This window comes from Phoca vitulina, unplaced genomic scaffold, assembly GCF_004348235.1.
Source record: "Phoca vitulina isolate PV1807 unplaced genomic scaffold, GSC_HSeal_1.0 scaffold1, whole genome shotgun sequence".
In the NCBI taxonomy this organism is placed as follows: Eukaryota; Metazoa; Chordata; class Mammalia; order Carnivora; family Phocidae; genus Phoca; species Phoca vitulina.
Genome location: NW_022589704.1, coordinates 33,323,470 through 33,341,113, shown reverse-complemented (window position 1 = coordinate 33,341,113; position 17,644 = coordinate 33,323,470). Strand labels below are relative to the sequence as shown.

The following is a 17,644-nucleotide window of genomic DNA, read 5'->3' as shown; positions in this document are numbered from 1 at the left end:
GGCTTGGGCAGTGTGTAGCTGTGGGCCAAGCTAAGCTTATGAAAGAAAGAGAATTATAACCCTTCCTTAGCTACAAGGAAGATGTCTAACTCTGTATCTGTAAATCTTAAAAGTCCAGCATATCTTCAGCATGAGGTCAGTACTACCGATAACTCAATCATAAGGACTGTGTTTTAAAAGGGCCATCATCTGTGTTCTAGGACCATCCCCTTATGTCGATCGAGAAGTCCCTTTGAACCACCCCCCACCCACCCCCATCACTGAGCTGCTGCTCCCCAACACTTGAACTCCAGGGATTAAGAGAAAAGAAGAGGGGATGGGAGTCAGAAAAATATCACAGAGGAGATTAGTAATACCATTCTGGATGAGACTTCCATTGTTTTCCTTTTCATTCAGTAGTAGTAAGAGTTCCCAAACTTTGAATTTAGCCATATACTAATTTGAGGGAGCCAAGAGCTGAAAACTTGGGAAAACCATCCGATGTCCATCGATGCCTACTCTACCCTTTCCCAGACCCTGTCTGGACTATGTCTAGGAGGTGAACACAGTTTCTGTTTGTACAGGCTTAAAAAAACACCTGGTGCTGACCCACCTGGACAGGTTTCTCTGGCCAATTACCTGTTTTCTTGGGGCACTGATGAGCAGGGTTGTAGGTTTTCTAGCCATCAATTCAGACTCTTGTGCCTGATTAAATCTGTGCAAGGGAGAAGAGGTATGCAGTTTTAGACACTGGGCTTCCTTTCCTTCTCTCTCTCTTTCTCTCTCTCTTTCTTTCTTTCTCTCTTCCTTCCTTCCTTCCTTCTTTCCTTCCTTCTTCCTTCCCTCCTACCCCCCACCCCCACTTTAAGCAAGCTGGCTGAGAACTCTGTGTCCTCTACTTCAAAGGGCCAGTTGTCTTATTTTGATGTGGGCAGATTGAGAAGTAGGCTTTGAAAAGTAGGCTTTTTTTTTGTTTAATCTTTTCTCCTGGGATAGCTTTCAGAGCAATATATCCAAGTGTCAGTAAGGGGGTTCTGATGAGCACAGATTCCCAGACTCTCAGCAGGATCATTCTCTAACAGAAATATAAAAGTGAAATATTAAAAACCCTGGAACGTGAACTCCATCTGCATGGTAGCCAGTGGGTTGCCTGCTTGCACCATGGGAAAAAAAGATCTTGAAAAAAGAGGGAGGAGAGAAAAAGTGCTTTGAGTACGAGGTTTACAGGTTTAGTAGAGCATAGTAACATCCCCTCAAAGAAGTGGGTGTTGCTCTGTGACCCCCCAAAATGCTCTGCCTTTGACTCGGCCGCCAGAACACTCACCCTCCCCCGGCACAACACCCCCTTTTCACATGCTAACTGAGGCGCCTGTGATTGGCTGAACAATAAACTGGTCACACTTGCTAAAGGCCTGCCATCTCTCACACAATTAGCCAAGACACATTAATCAAACTGGCGGTGAACTGGGGCTGTGCTGGCCTCTGGGGGAGAGGGGGTTGTCGGCGTGCGTTCTGCTGATCCTTAATAAGAGTCCATAGGAAGCAATAATAAAGAGCAACATGCTGGAGGGGATTCGACTATCAGAAAGTCTGAAAAGGTTAAAGCCCCAGTTCATATCATATCTGGGATGTACTAGGTTTATGGCAGAGAGGATCCCAGAAGCTTAAAGCAGACTGGATATTGGTCTTGGCTAAAATCTGCTCATACAAGACAGTAGTGTGAATTTAAAGGGTAGACCCCTATAGACAATTTTACAAAGTTCCCTGGCCCTCTGAGCTTCCTCTCCTGCCTCCCCCCTCCCCAAAAATGCACTCAGGAGTCCCTCCCCTTTTGAGCCTCAAGCACTTCAAATCCAACTAAAACCAACAGGAATAAAGCATATATAAGAAGTGGAGAACCATTTAGAATCAATTAAGAGAAAGTATTAACTGGCAGGGTGTTGGTCCTAAACTAAGTATTTGGAGGACTTAAAAAAAAGAGTTAATTTTGAAAGAGAAAAAAAAAATAAGCTAACATTCGTACTTTCAGTGGTAATATCTTCCTTCTTTTCTTTTCCAAATTCCCTTTAAATAGATTTTCCAATGGCAATATAGAGCTAATAAGATCATACCTTAGAGACCAGTTTGCAACAGAATCATGTAAGGCTTTTAGGAGCACCAACTAAATATTTAGACGTTTCTCAGTGAAAGTAAACGGAGCCCTTATTCCTCTGGAGGTTGTCCAGTCACCATCTCATTAGATGCAAAGATCCTGTGATAAAGAAAAACTTTTTTTTTTTGTGCCCACATGATTGCAGCCCAGTTGTGGTTTTTAATGTGTCATTGATTGTTTCATCCAACTCCTTTTGCTCCAATGAAAGGGTCTGCCGTGGCTCTGTTTGCTTCCTTAAACATGGGTTTTGAAAGCGCTCATGCTGTGTGAGCTCAAATCCTAGCATTAATGTACTGCTGGGTTCATTTCACTACACTCAAAAGCGCTGAGTTTAAATCCCTCTCAATTCCATTTGAGGCACCAGAAGACTTTATCCTTCTCCACTAATGGTTCCAAGTTTACATCTAGATACTGGGGGTCAAGGACAGGAGAGGATTTAGAAATAACAGTGCATGACATTAGTCAATGCATTTGCCAAATTGGCAATTAGTTCCTGATGTGCGTGCAAAGCATTTTATTCCTGTCTCTTTGATGCTTGTTCCCATTGAGAAGGGAATAGAGTCCACAGAGGCCTTCAAACTTTTAAAGAAATATCTGCTGAAAATCATGCCTGATTTGTGACATGAGCTCAGCTGCAGGGAAGCATCCGGGATTATCCTGGTTCTTTCAGCCCCGGGAAAGAACCCTGCACATGGAAAGATTTTCCACTGGAGGAACTTAGTGGAAATCAAAAGGCAGAAAAGCAGCACTAAAAGCCCTGCGGGGACCCAGAATCAGATGTACTAGAAACCATAGGCAAACGGATCCTGCTGACGCCCATCTTCAGGATGCCTGTTTTTTCAACTCTTGACCACCAGGTGGAAGCAAGAAATAACGGGCGTGGAATACAGACATTACATTATAGCAATCTCACCTTACACTCAGAATGTTTTCTTCTGACCTGAAATCCAGTGTGAGAGCTTCACTTCATTGGACACCGCTATGGGACAGATGATGATTGCAATCTAAAATGACCCTTGTCCCTACTGGGGTGGCAAAGAGCTACCACGCTTTGGGCTCAAAGGGTTCTGAGCACGTCTTTGTGTGTTTGCTGTGAACAAAATGTAAGATCTACATCAGCATCCACTGCGTCACATGAGCTGTTAGCCGAGGGAGTTATGCGATGGGCTCAACAGGGAAAACTACGGATAAGAGAGGTTTTAATTATGGACATCAGCATCTCACAAAATGGCAAGTCGAAGCTCCACCTTTTACTACCTGGGGCACTTGAGGAAGTACCCTAATCTGCAAAATGGGAGCAATCCTGTCATTTAAAAAGTGTTTCCATGCACCAGGCACGGAACACACATAATTGCCGCTTCTTGCTGTCGCCTGCGGTGTTAGGCACGAGGAAGCAGGTTTCCCCTCAGGTCCACCCAGAGGCATTTCCTAGCCGGGAGAGGAGTCAACCCCTGGCCAAACCTGGTTCTCTTTGCATTAGCCATGCTGCATCCCTCGGTCTCATTTTGCAGGGTGGTTCTGAGAAATAAATGAAATCACTGGACCTTATCTGCCAAGCTGCCTAACTTCTAGTAGGTGCACGCAGTGAGTTAGTGCCCGTTGTTTTGCCCAGTATGGAAGTTCATTCGGTGGTTCGGTGACTTGCCAGGGTTCAGACTCAATGCAGGTGTGTGAGAATTGAAGTTATGCCTGTTTTGTTTTTTTTTTTAAGATTTATTTATTTATTGGAGAGAGAAAGAGAGAGCAGGGGGAGGGGCAGAGGGAGAGAACCTTCAAGCAGATTCCCCACTGAGCAAGGAGCTCCATCTCACCACCCATGAGATCCACCCATGAGCCAAACCAGTCGGATGCTTAACGGACCGCGCCCCCTGAAGTTACGCCTGTATTTAATGTTGAGCTCCCGCAGAATTCTTGATTCTTTGCTGTTACGCACACCTCCCTGTGCTAGAACTGACTTCTGTTAGCTTGCGTGGGCCTGAACTTCGCCTGAATTCACAGTCCCTAAGAGCAGACCCTCAGTTGTCCAATCTCTACCCAAGTCAGTGTGAGCACCTGTTACGGCTCTCTCTTCTGATGAAGGCTCCATTCTGTACACCACCCCCACCACCCCCACTTAAAATGCCGTGAGAAGCCTGCCCACTATGACATGGTCTCTTCCCTGGCAGAACCCTTAGTGTCTACATGCTACATAATGGGTGGCCAATAAAAGCTACTAAACCACAGAAGCCATCAGTGTTTTCTTTGTTGATTTCACCCCAAGCCTGGTGTGGTAGCAAGAGAGCTAAAGATCTCTACAGAGCAACCTTGACCACTTCTAGGGTTTCTAGTAATTGATACCTGCCCCCTAACTGGCATGTAGTAGTGAGCCAATACCTATCTATTAAATGAAATCAGTGACCAGGAGTTAGAAAACGTGCAATTCTACTTCTAATCACACCGTCTTAGGTCTCTAATAATCCTTGTTCTGCCCACTTGGCCAAGAAAGTACATGTAAGTTATTAGTCACCTTATTTCTGTATAATAATAACTACTGTCGACTGAGCACTAGCTTGAGTTAGGCACTTTACCTACATTATCTTACTTTGATTCACAGCAGCCCTATCGGATAGGGACAGTGTTATCATCCCTACTTTACAGATGAGAGCACTGAGGCTCAGGAAGGTTTGTGTCTGGCCTAGGGTCACCTAGGCAGGAAGGGGGTGCTCCAGAATAGCTAGACCGGTTGGATTGCAAGGTGATGCTCACGGCTGTATCCACCTTACTTTCCAGCTACTGAAGGGCAAATGTGACGATGATATGGTAATAAAACAATGCCCTAGAGTGGGGAGCAGCTAAAAATGAACTCTCCAAGTTCATTTCCAAATGATTATGTCCTTCTAACTAGACTTGGTTTTAGAGTCTGTGAGCTTGGGGACATGTTTTTGGAATGTAATGTGAAGGGAGTCCCCATCCTGGGACGCTGGCAGCCCTGGCTTGCCAGAGCTAACGTGTGAACCCTGATTGGGCTCATTACTGTTGCACTTCTACAAGGCTGCAGAAAGCTCCTGGGGAGTTACTATTAACATCTTTATTAACCCGTCCCCCAAATCAGTCAGTGCAATTCATTTAGATACATAGCCTACTTTGATCTTCATTAATAGTTTCTTCTAGTTTCTACATTCATTTTTAGTTTTCTCATCTTTAATTTATTTGGTGGCAGTTATTAGTTTTTATTGAGGAGGACTAGATGATCTTAAAGTAGTTTGGTTTAGGAAAAATTGCAAATGAGTGAAAGCAGGTAAAAAAAAAAAAATTCTTTTTTGAAGTAAAACCCGGGACGCCTGGGTGGCTCCGTCGTTAAGCGTCTGCCTTCGGCTCAGGTCATGATCCCAGGGTCCTGGGATCGAGTCCCACATCAGGCTCCCTGCTCAGCGGGGAGCCTGCTTCTCCCTCTCTGCCTGCCGCTCCCCCTGCTTTGTGCTCTCTCTCTGACAAATAAATAAAAATAAAATCCTTAAAAAAATAAAATAAAATAAAAAAATAAAGTAAAACCCTACTAGATTCCTTTCCAGTTCAAGAAAAGGAGCCTTAAGATTCCAAATATCATGGAAACGGCCCCACCTGCAGGCCCCTCCCCCACCCTCACGGCCAGCGCCCTGTTCCACCCGCCTCTGTAAGGCATAGGGCAAGACACGCCAAGTAGGCTCTCTTGAGATTCTTTTACCTTTCAAGGATAAAGTTTAGTAAATTTATTTCACTTTTATTTTGTATCCAAGCATCAATTTTTCATTCATTTAACAAATATTTATGAATGCTAGGTGTTAGGGACTAGGAGATTAAAAAATAAATAAGACATCAATACCTGCCTTCAAAGAATGCAATCTGGAGGGGAAAAATATAAATAATACAACGTGGAAAGTATTATTATAGCAGCATCCCTTGGGGGCCTCTGGGAACACTAAGAAAAAAAGCCCCCCTTAGTTTGTCTGGGGAATTTAGGGACTGTTTGAGAGAGACAGAGCTGGGTCTCAAAGATGACTAAGTGGGCTTTTTCCAGGTGAGCAAGAGGCGGAAGACATTCCAGACAAAGGAACTTGACACTAAGGAACAAGAAAGCAGGTTTACTTGATATTATACCAACCAGGTAAATGGCTCAAGGAAGCGAGAATGTTAGCTTTGTGGTGGTACATTGCTGGAGATTAACCTGGAAGGGTAGATGGGGACCAGATTGGGAAATGCTTTGTAGTCATCCTAAGGATTTGGACTTTGACCAATAAGCAAAGAGAAGGCAGTGGAAAATTTTTAACAGGGAAGTGAAATGGCAGGATTTAAATTTAAAAATTGCTTGGAATACTATATGTAGAATTAAATTGGCGGTGTATCCGAACCCAAGTCCATCTGCCCCATGCACAGCAGGTATGCAGCAAGGAGATCAGAAGCAATGTGGCCATGAGTTAGATTCTAGAAGACAAATATTAAGTCTCAACTAGAGCAGTGGCAATGGAGAAGGAATGGAGGGGACAGATCTAAAACGCATCTAGGTGGTAGAGGCAAGGGGAGGTTGTAACTGATGGGATTCGAGTTGTGCGGGAGAAACCGATGGATCTCCAGTGGGTGAATGGGAGGGCCATTCACTGGCACAGAAAAGAAAGGGGGAAGGAACAGATTTGTGGGGAAAGTAATGAGTATACGATTGGAACATTTTGAGATTACGATATCTATGGGACCCCCAAATGAAGATATCTAAAAAGCAATCAGAAATACAAGCCTGTGATTATAAGTGTCCAGTGTAAAAATACAAAATTGGAAGTAATCTGATTAAAGAGGTATTTGAAGCCCCCGTGTGAACTTAGTTACCCAAGGGAGAATGTGAAGAGAAAGAAGACTAGGATCAGGGCGCCTGGGTGGCTCAGTCGGTTAAGCATCTGCCTTCGGCTCCGGTCATGATCCCAGGATCCTGGGATCGAGCCCCACATCTGGCTCCCTGCTCAGTGGGGAGCCTGCTTCTCCCTTTCCTGCTGCCCCTGCTTGTGCTCACTCTCTCTCTCTGTCAAATAAATAAATAAATAATTAAAAAGAAAGAAAGAAAGAAAAGAAGACTAGGATAGAACACTGGGGCACCAGTCCTGAAGGGTCAGGCAGAGGGAAAGGGGTCTTTGGCGGCTAAGAAGGAAGAGCCAGAGGGGCTGGAGAAGACAAGGAGATGATAGTAATCATAATACCATGAATATCATATGGCCATAAGCTCGTTGGGGGACAGGCAATACCATGTCTGTGTCAGCCCAGTGCTGAGCACACGTGACAGCCCTTAAATATTTGTGGAGACCACAGGGAAGTGGTAAATGTTGTCACCTGATGCATCATCAAACACCATACACATCAAATGCATGATCAAGCTATAGCTCGGGGCACCTGGCCGGTTCAGTTTGTAGAGCGCGTGACTCTTGATCTCAGGGTTGTAAGTTCGAGCCCCACGTTGGGTGAAGAGATTACTTCATAAAATCTTAAAAGAAAAAAAAAGCTATAGCTCAAACATCCTTTGTGGGGGTGGACAGATTGTTAACCATGGTACTCCCCCCACCCCCTGCCCCCAGGAGACAAGCGAGAGATTTCTGATTATGCCCGTTCCCTTCACCTTCTCCACCCCCCAGGAGCAAGGCCTGGCCTCCCCTTCCTCTGCAGAGACCATTACCTTAGAAAGAGGCTTCAGAGGATGGAATATTTTCTTAGAATCCACAGGAAGTTTTGAGGCAGGGTTAGAAAAGTGATAAGCTACAAACGTGAGTTGGAGTGCCAGGTTCAAACGCCAAGGCGCGTACTTCATGAGAGCACTGGCTTTCAGCATCCTGATGATGGCAGCCAGAAAGAATCTACAGCCTGGTAAAGCACCAGAAGAGCCAAGCTTAGACTCCTTGAGCCAAAGACTGAGGAAGTCCACGGCTGTGAGGGCGTTGAGTGTGGTTAAGTGGGGGGGAGTAGGAGAAGAGCTACAAATTTTTGCAGTGCAGTTTTAAAGTTACTGCCTAAGATAGTGAAATAAGGCTAACAACATTATCAGCTATTTAAATATATGGTATCTCAAGAATGCATTGTATTTGGGAAATTCCAGAGGTGTAGTTCAGTAGGCTGCATTATAAGATAACCTTAGGGTGATTGTGGTAAGACTATAGAAACCAGAAAATGTTTTACCTTGAGCTAAGACTCAAGATGGTTCTGGTGATGTTTTATCAACCAGCAAATCTCTGTTGACTTGGATCTGTTGTAAATGAGCTTTCTTATTTCACTTATGAAGTAAGACTTATGAAAAAATGCGTTACTTTAGTATGGGAGCCACACTTCTGCCCTCATTTTAATTTTATTCCATTTAGAAATTAATTTAGAAAATTTCCATTCGGAAATTACTATGTTCGGCTTTTTAAGTTTCCTTTTGCAGCTTACTTCACTATTCCTACCTCAAATTCCACTTGAATTCAAATGAGAACTCTTTTAAAAAGAAAGGCAGAAGGAGGAGATGGAGAAAAATTTGGTCTATTGATTCACCATCATTTTTGGAAAGAGAAGGGAAATAAGCTACCTAGAGCCCTGTTCTTTCTGAGGCTCCTGAAGCCAGAGAAACAAACACGTCTTGAAATGGTGCTGTGTAAACCGCCTATCTATGGATCATTCTCTCATTGATCGCTTGCAGCTTAACTACTGGGAAAAATCAATGGGAGAGAGGCAAGGTCATCTGGCATCAGGTTATCTGCATGAGAGGGGGAGGGCCGACCACAAACAAGCACAAACAGCAGCCTGACTCTGCCCTGGGCCCATCAATCCCTCCATCTGATCTAATGTAGCTACAAACCAGATGGGGGAAGACACAGTCTGGTAAGACATGGAGCCCCAAGTTCAATGTCGTTACACTGCCTCCTGGGACAACTCCTACAGGTCACCCTTTAATGGCAGATTTTCTGAGGACTGATCTTTCCCTTGTCATGCCTCCTCTTTCACCTCCTGGAAAACATAAGTATGCATCAGACACTCGGTTCTGCAATTTTTATATATGTTGATTGGTTGAATTTTCACAACTAGCTCACTTGAGGCAATGGGCCCCAGAGAAGTGTGTGGAAGTCACTGATGAGTGGTCGGCCCTACCCTCCTTGCTAGACCAGCACTTTCTGCCTCATTTGGCACCACACCAGAAATATCTGGCGATTATTAAGAATAATGACAACACAATGACAGGCTAATGCTGGGCTGTCCCCAGGCTCACCGATTCAGACTCTGCAGGGTGGGGCCAAGACTTCCTTTCCGTTCAAAACTCTCCCAGGTGATGCTAATGTGCAGCTTGGCTTGAGAACCACTGTGTTAGACCATGCTGCCTCTTCAAAGTGAGATGAAAACAAGAGGGGAAAAAAAAAAGAAAAAGGATTAAGACTAACATTTGTTGAGCCCCTACTATATACCAAGTGCTTCATTTTATCTAATCCTCCCAAGCAACTAGAAAAGCATTCCCATTTTACAGATTTGCAACTTCTGAGTTACTAAACCAGAGAGGCTAATTTCCCCCGAATCTCAGAGCTCACAGTGGCAGAAGGGAGATTTGAACCTGGGCCCGTGTTCGTGTTACTATAGCACGCAGCTAAGAAGCACCCCTCCAGCCCACACTGAAGACTCGGGAGAAATCAGGTGGGCCTTGTAAGAACTAGAGCTCAGAGCGCGTTAGAATTTCAGTGCAATGAAACTGCAAGTTACTGGAGGAGAACCACAGGGCAGAAACACCTGAGCGGAGAGAGGACTACATGGTACATCAGACCAGAGAAGAGGCAGAAAGGAAAGAGGCAAAGGGTGAGGAAGTACTAACGTTACCCTTACCGTCCTGATTCTCACAAGAGCCCAATGAGCAGGAGCTATAATCATCCGCCTTCTGTAGATGGGATGAGATACACTGAGGCTCTGGGGGGTCAAGCAACACCCCCAGGTTACACAGCGGGTAAGCGCCACACTACGCGCTCAAAACCCAGCTCCAGGGTCCTAACTGCACGAGCTGTCCATTGCCCACCACTTCTCAAAGGAAGAAAAGGAAGAATAGGATTATTTTGTTTCGTGCTCACAAAAGGCACTCTACATTCATTATCTCACAAATCCCAATAAATTCAATAAATAATTTTGTCCTTGAGAGGTGAATATGACCTCCAACTTGGGTTAAGGAAACAGGTGGTGATGGTTAAACCACCTTGCTTGAGGTCTCAGCGAAGCTGCAGCCGCCGTTGCAAACCCGAGGTGCAGTGTTCAAGCCCTAACTCAGCCAGTTCCAAATCCATGTCCCACAAGAACAACGCTAAAGTTGGAAATAGTTTTAAAATACTAAAGGCCCCCAAAACACAGAGCAACAGGCTCTAGGAAGGGAAAAACAAAACATGGGAGAGCACTGAAATGGATTTCATTATGTTGACTGGAAATTGGTTTATGACTGAATGAGGAAATACTTTAATTTTGTTTGGCCAGGTAGGAACCGCAAACAGGCAGCAGAAAGTGGCTTAGAAATAAACATTCTAAACAGATACCAGATATTCTCATCTATCTTCACTGATTATTTGAATTTAGGCACAATCATCTGAAGAGAGAGTAAAGAAGCTGTATATACAAGCGCTCCCCTTTGTGCCCACATGGGACTATGAAACCGCCAACAGTGGTTCTCATTTGATTACACCTGACCTTGAAAACTCTGCTGAAATCACTTTCTTTGATCACTCCTTTCACTCTACAAGTCTTGGCACTATAAGTTCTATTTTTAATTGAACTTACTTTCGAAGTTACAAAATAATGTGGTTTTTTTTTTACAAAATAATGTGTTTTTTTATTTTAAAAAATAGATTTAAGAAAAAAGAAGTAAAGGGGTAAACCTCAGAACCATTATCACTATCAGACGGATAGTATTCCAGGTCTTTTTTAATGCATATACAGACGTGAATATACCAGCATTATAAAAATCATTATTTGCCCAACTAGGATTAAATTCTTTGTTGGATAAACAGCATTGGTGTATTCCATTCCTATAAGAGCTGGAAGAAGAGATCTTTTAAAAACAAAACACTTACATTTCAGGCCCAAGAAAAGCAGAAAGCAGAAACATCATTTTAAATGAGAGTTAAAATACTCTTTTCTCGATTTGGAGCAGGAAATAGAGGAATCTGATAAGGAGCATCGTCTTATAGCCCTGCAGCTCCTCTTAACACCCTCACATAGAGTAAGCTTTCAGTTAGTACTTCTTGAATGAATGAGAAATTGTCCCTTTTTATGGTGGTTTTATTTTGGGTTAAATAGTGTCAATACCAAGAATAATAGAAACAGACGTGTTCACATGTAAACGTTGTAAAGAGTGCCCAAAGAAAATGACAAATCTTATCATCATCCATTTTGGATTATTCAAGCCAGAATTCACTTCCATTTTTACTGCAAGTGACATATAAAATTAGTCTCATTCCTTTTTACCACTTTTGAGCCTTTGAGACAGCCCCGTCGCTCATCACCTGACTTTTCACGTATGTTGTGTGTACACATGCATGCTTTGTTCTCAAATGAATTGTTGGCTCTGCAAGGGTGGGGAGGTTTCTGTTGGTTTCTTTTGTATTCTCCCCAGCGCCTGGTACATGTTCTGCACACAGTAGATGTTAAATGTGTGTTGACTTCAGTGAATATTGTGACTATTAGTTCGCGAGGGCTGCCATGACGAAGTACCACACACTCTGAGTGGCTTACGCCACAGAAATTTGTTGTCTCACAGTGCTGGAAGCTAGATAGATCTAAAGTTGAGGTGTTGGTGGGATGCTTCAGTTCTGAGGGCCCTGAGGGAAGCATCTGTTCCGGGCCTCTCTCCTTGGCTTGTCTTCTCCTTGGGACCTTTTGTGTCATTTCTCTTATATGTGTCTGCCTCTGTGTCCAAATTTTCCCTTTTTTTATGAGGACACCAGTCACAGTGGTTTAGGGCATACGCCCATGACCTCATCTTAACTAATTATAACTGCAATGACCTATTTCCATATAAGGTCAGATTCTGAGGTACCTTGATGTATCCATTTTAGGGGGACCCAATCCAACCCATAATAGTGACCTCCCACAGAATCATGAAAATTCAGTGTTCACTCTGCCTACCTGATGCTTGAACTCTCTTTGCCCAAGCCAAGAAGAACATGTAGAATTTTAATAATATTTTGGCAATAGGATTTTAGGGTTGTTTTTTGGTTTTTAATGTGTCTGTGTATGCTTTCCAGAATGGTTCCCACTGCCTAAGCCTCGAAGCCTTCAGAATGTCTGGAACAGGTAAGCACCACCTTGGAAAGCTTCTCTTAAAAGCAGGGCCTCAGTCCCCTGGACCTCAGTCCACTGAACACGCAGTCCTTGAGCACCTGGATCTCTGGGGGCCGTGGGGCCCAGGAAGATGCCTCCGGGACAGCCAGCCACCTGTGAGTGTGTCAGTTTTTCTCTATGAACCATTTTACTTTCAGTGAGTTTGGTCATTAAAATTGTTTTGTACCCCTCGACCATGCCCGAGGCCCTGAGAATGAGGGAGTGTTGGCCTGCAAGAAAACCTAGTGGGTTTATTATTCTTCAACACAGAGAAACCAAATAACATCATTGAGTGGCTATTGGAGGGGGGTGCAGCTTGATTCATGGAGGTCATGCTTTCCCAGGCCCTCTCCACGCAGCCTCGGCTCAGACCAGGGCAGACTTTTATTACCAGCTTTCAACAAATCCCTAGTTTCTTTTACAAAGTAAAACAGATAATAGAGACATTCCCGGAATAGTTAGCTAACTAAGCCCTGCCAGGCAACCTCAGGGCTAAGAAGAACTCAGTGTTTTCGGACAATGACCAATTACAATAACCAGTATTATTTGATCTGAGAGTAATTAGCCGAGGCTCTGTTCTTTTTGCTTCAGTGAGGAGGCAAAAAGGGCAGTGAGGAAAACGTCAGAGACAGGGGAAACAGCTCAAATGTCAAAGAAAAACACACTCTTGCAGGTGGGGAGAGGGGAAGAGATCCTAACTGAACGTTTGAATGTTGTTCTTCCCTGAAAATGTGGTAGGGTTTAACCCAACCGAATTTTGTTTGATTTTTTCATGCTTACTGTTCACGTGCTTTAAAAAAAAGCCTCCACGTAGAGTGAATATCAGAGCACAGAGAGGTCAGATCATAGAGCTGTGGGCTACCAAGGACCTCTTGTTGGGAGGGACAGGTCTCCTCAGGAGGGCTATGCTCTCTGCTCTTATCTGCAAGCTCACTGTGTCGCCTGAAACCACCCCCCCATGTTTTGGAGACAGGTTCCCCAGAACCACTGTTTACCCTTTCATGCAAGATGTGCAAACTTTCTCTGGCCAGCACAGTCAGGCTCCCTAGCCCCAGCTAGAGATATCTGGATTTTAGCACTGCTCTCAGGCTTTCTTCCATTTCACTATTGGCTCCTAAAATAAACGGTAATTGCAAACCTGCAAACCACCTCAATACCCTACGCAGCTGCCGCTGGCACTGTTGCACGGGCCAAAGAAAGTGCCAGAGCCTCCTGCTATCACCGCACCAGCCCTTCCTCCTGGGCTGAGCAGGACTTGGATGCACTGAGTATCCCTCTGGCTTCTCTGGCCACACGCAGGAGCCGCGACCTCCGCCCACTGCCTCGTCCCAGCTACCCCTGTGCCTTAGCTCAGACTTCTGGCTTCTCTTTGCTCACACCTTCGAATCGAGGATGATGTCTACAGACGTGCTGCCTGATACAGTAGCTACACACGTGGCTATTTAAAGTAATTAAAATTAAATTTTAAATTTAGTTGCTCAGTTGCACGAGTCACCTTTCAAGGGCCCAATAGCCACATGCGAGTAATGGCTAACACGTCGGAGGGGACAGAACTAGAATATTTCATCATCATGGAAAGTTCTGTTGGACAGCACTGGTCTAGATGATCCCACGAGAAAATTCTTGGCTCCGAGAAGGACTTTGTCGCTGAACGAATGCTTGGTGCGATGTTTGCAATGTATTATTTCATTTATTCCTCGCAAACCAAAGTCCTAGTTCCAAGAGGTGGAAACTAAAGCTCTAAGAAGTGAAGTAACTTGGCCACAGTCACCAAGTTAAGTAAGGTGGAGCCCAGATCCATCTGGTACACAGGTCTCTGTGACTTTGTCAACTGAGTCGGGTTGCAAGTGTGATGGATAAAGAGGAGCTGAGGTATCGCTGGCTTTTCCACAAGATTTCTGCAAGGTACAGAAGAACCGTGCGTGGGCCATAAATACACCTCAGGGCAATGCCTGGGGTTCGATGGTGACCCGATTGACATGGGCTAGTAAGTGCACATTCACTTGTCAGATTGATTGGAAGATAATGGACAGCTTCTTTGATGTTTCTTCCTAGCATTGGATATATTTCTTATTGTGGGTGCCTGCTTTACCACGTCTTAAACTGGCAGCATTAAAAAAGTACCCACTCTCCTGGAACAACAACAAAAAGGTCATTATTGAAAAAAAAAAAAAAACCCAGTGATATTTGAATAATGCCTGCAGCTTAGTTCACAGTTTTGTGCCAATATTAATTGCTGAGCTTTGATCATTTGACTATGGTTATGTAGAATGCTAACATTAGGGGAAAATGGTAAACATATAACTCTGGGGACAATTCCTGCAATTCTTCTGCAAACCTAAGATTACTTCAAAATAAAAACAAATTGAAAAATTGGGGAAAAAACTAGTGCCCACTCTATCCCTGCCCTTTTTCCTCTTTCTATGGATCTAGGGGAAAACAACAAAGAACCCAGGTGAACTGATGATGACCAGCCTTGCGCTGCAAACAGATAACTCCCTTCCACTGGAAAGGTAAATGGCAGTGGAGAATTTTATACTCAGAGCCAGCCTATGCCGGGAAATCAAGGTTACTGCCTCAAGCCCCGGAGAACCCACCAGATTTTAGATGTGTCGAGTGATGGCCAGTGGACGGAGCTTCACACAACCACAGAGCCTGATTTTCATTTTTTCTTATTGTTTGTGTTTCTATTCTGGACTTCTAAAATTAAATGTGGATGTCCTCACACCCAGCACTTCCTGTAGGATTGATTTACAATTTTAATTCTTTTTGCAACTTTTATGAGCGACGAGGTCTGTGGCAATTCAGGGCTACTGGAATAAATTTGTTTTCCATGACACAGAGACAGGAACTCTCCCAGACTGCTGGTGGAAGTGGAAATTGGTACAACTGGCTAGTATTCTTAATCAAAAACTTGAACATGGTGTATGTCCCTCAACCTGGGGATTTCTATTCTCAGGATTTATACTAAGGAAATCATTGTGCAGGTGCAGAAAATAGATTTCTCATTGAGGATGTCACAGCATGACTTTAATGGTAGCCTCTCGCAACCCCCAACAAAAAGGAAACAACTCTGATAAAGTTCTGGCTATGAAAATTATGGTATGCCCACATAACAGAATGCTATGCAGCTATTAAAATTATATCCTAGAAGACTGTTCAAAGTCCTGGAAAGATGATCAAGATAGTCAAGTGGAAAAAGTACGTTATAACAACATGTAGAGTATGATCTCCCTTTTTTTGGTAAAACAAAAAATATATCCACTTAAAGGACTAAAGAAGAAAAACTGAACATCAAAGCAATAGTGATCATCTTTGAGTGAAGGGGCTTATCTCAGAGTGATTGGATAGTTTTAATTTTCTTTCTCTGCATTTTGTAAGTGTTCTACAATAAATATGTATTGTGTTGTCAATGGAACACTTTTTGCTTCTAGAAATGTTACTAGAAGGAGGGATTCATCAGAAGATTTTTTGGTTTTACTAACAGACTCTCATTAATTGGGTGGATGGGTTCTCCTAATTCTGCAAGATGCTCCTGGTGTGTTTACTTTTTAACATCACAATCCTAACACATAATATTTTTTTGTCTTTTTTTTCAAATTTTTATTTAAATTCTAGTTAGTTAACAGATAGTGTAATATTGTTTTCAGGAGTAGAATTCAGTGGTTCATCACTTACATACAACACCCAGTGCTCATCATAACAAGTGCCCTCCTTAATCCACATCACCCAGTTACCCCATCCCCCATCCACTTCCCTCCATCAATCCTCAGTTTGTTCTCTACCATTAAGAGTCTCTTATGGTTTGTTTCCCTCTAACATATAATATTTATTAACATCTAGCCTATGTGGAAAGGTGCTGGTGGCAAATTAACTTTTGTTAATGTCACTTTTCATGCCAACTTTCATTTCCAAAGTAGTGGTTATAACCAGTGAAGAATTGTCCTAGCAAGAGTTAGAGGAGGTGGCAAATTATAGAAATGTGACGATAAAGGCAGTGGACAGTAAGCAAGATTATAGATGGCAGAGAGAAGCAGAACAATACAAACATGGAAGTAAATTAGCATCTGTGCCCAAAGAAGCAACGTTTGTATTCCTGGGGCTCTTATCTCAACTCCCAAATGAGAGTGCAATATGCCAATCACAAGGTAGAGATCATCAGGACTCTTGGCCAGATTGGGTGGTCCCACTCTAAGTGCTGCTGGTAAAGGCTCATATTCAGGAGGGCACAGACTTGGTTTATACAGGGAAGACCAATATGCACTTGGCCCATGGGAGGAAGGAGCAGGAGAAATGGGTGGTAGCAATCATAGCCTAGAGGCCATGAGACTGAACAGAATGCTGGCACCATTAAAAACCTTGATATAACCTGGAGGGAAGAGTTGGGTTAGTTGAAAAGGAAAGTCCTAAAAAAGAAGTCTTCATATTGCTGATCAGTGCCTACTCTCCTTTCTTTCATTTGCCTGGTGGGAATGGCCAGTTCTTCTTAGATGAGTCCCTACTACCCCCGTGAGAAGTTCCATCAGCCCTCCCTGGCTTTCCCAGCCACCCGACATAACCATAGGCTAAATACAAAGAGTATGTGTGCCATGCTAACACAGATTCAAAATAGGTCCCCTGGTCTTCCTTGTCCAATGAGATTGCAGCTCCTAAGCCCTGTCTACAGAGCAATTCTGTAATGATTCCATTATTGTGGGCCAATGGGTAGGAGTGTGTGGAGAGAACCAACCATTGATTGGGGTGGGATTGTGGAGGTGAAAGCTGATAGATGCATTGCCCCCTGCCACCACCATCAGCGCCAACCTCCCACCCACCCCCTGCAGTTTCATAGAGTGGGTTCACCCCACCCCTTATAGCAAGGGTGGACTAGATAAAATTTTTTTCACAAGATTTTCCATGAATGTCCCTCCAGATTGATATTAGGTCCTAGTGATCTATGCCACCTTCCCCACTCCAAACCCCCCTTTCATTGGCCCGAAACCTGTGCCTGGGCAGGGCACCCTGGATGGAGAAAATACCTTCCGGCCTTTTCTCAGGCCGCAAGCTAATGAGTAGGTCTCCACCCCATGTTCCCTTTTAACTAGCCTGGAAATTGGCAAGAACTGGGGATTTGCAAATTTTCCTCTCTCTTAAGTCTATGAAGCAATGACCACTAAGTTTGAGGGTAAAGTTATCTGTTTGTAGAAACAGTTTTATGTCATGGGA

At 43.8% G+C, this 17,644-nt stretch overlaps 1 protein-coding gene across 2 annotated transcripts in view; it reads left to right on the top strand.

Annotated features, from left to right (window-relative positions):
• Window positions 1–17,644, top strand: part of CDK15 (cyclin dependent kinase 15) — a 74,187-nt gene that overhangs the window by 44,834 nt on the left and 11,709 nt on the right. For both annotated transcript variants that reach the window (XM_032415849.1, XM_032415771.1), the window contains exon 11: window positions 12,364–12,412. In XM_032415849.1, the coding sequence (XP_032271740.1) occupies window positions 12,364–12,412 (49 nt within the window). The remainder of the gene's footprint in view (window positions 1–12,363; window positions 12,413–17,644) is intronic.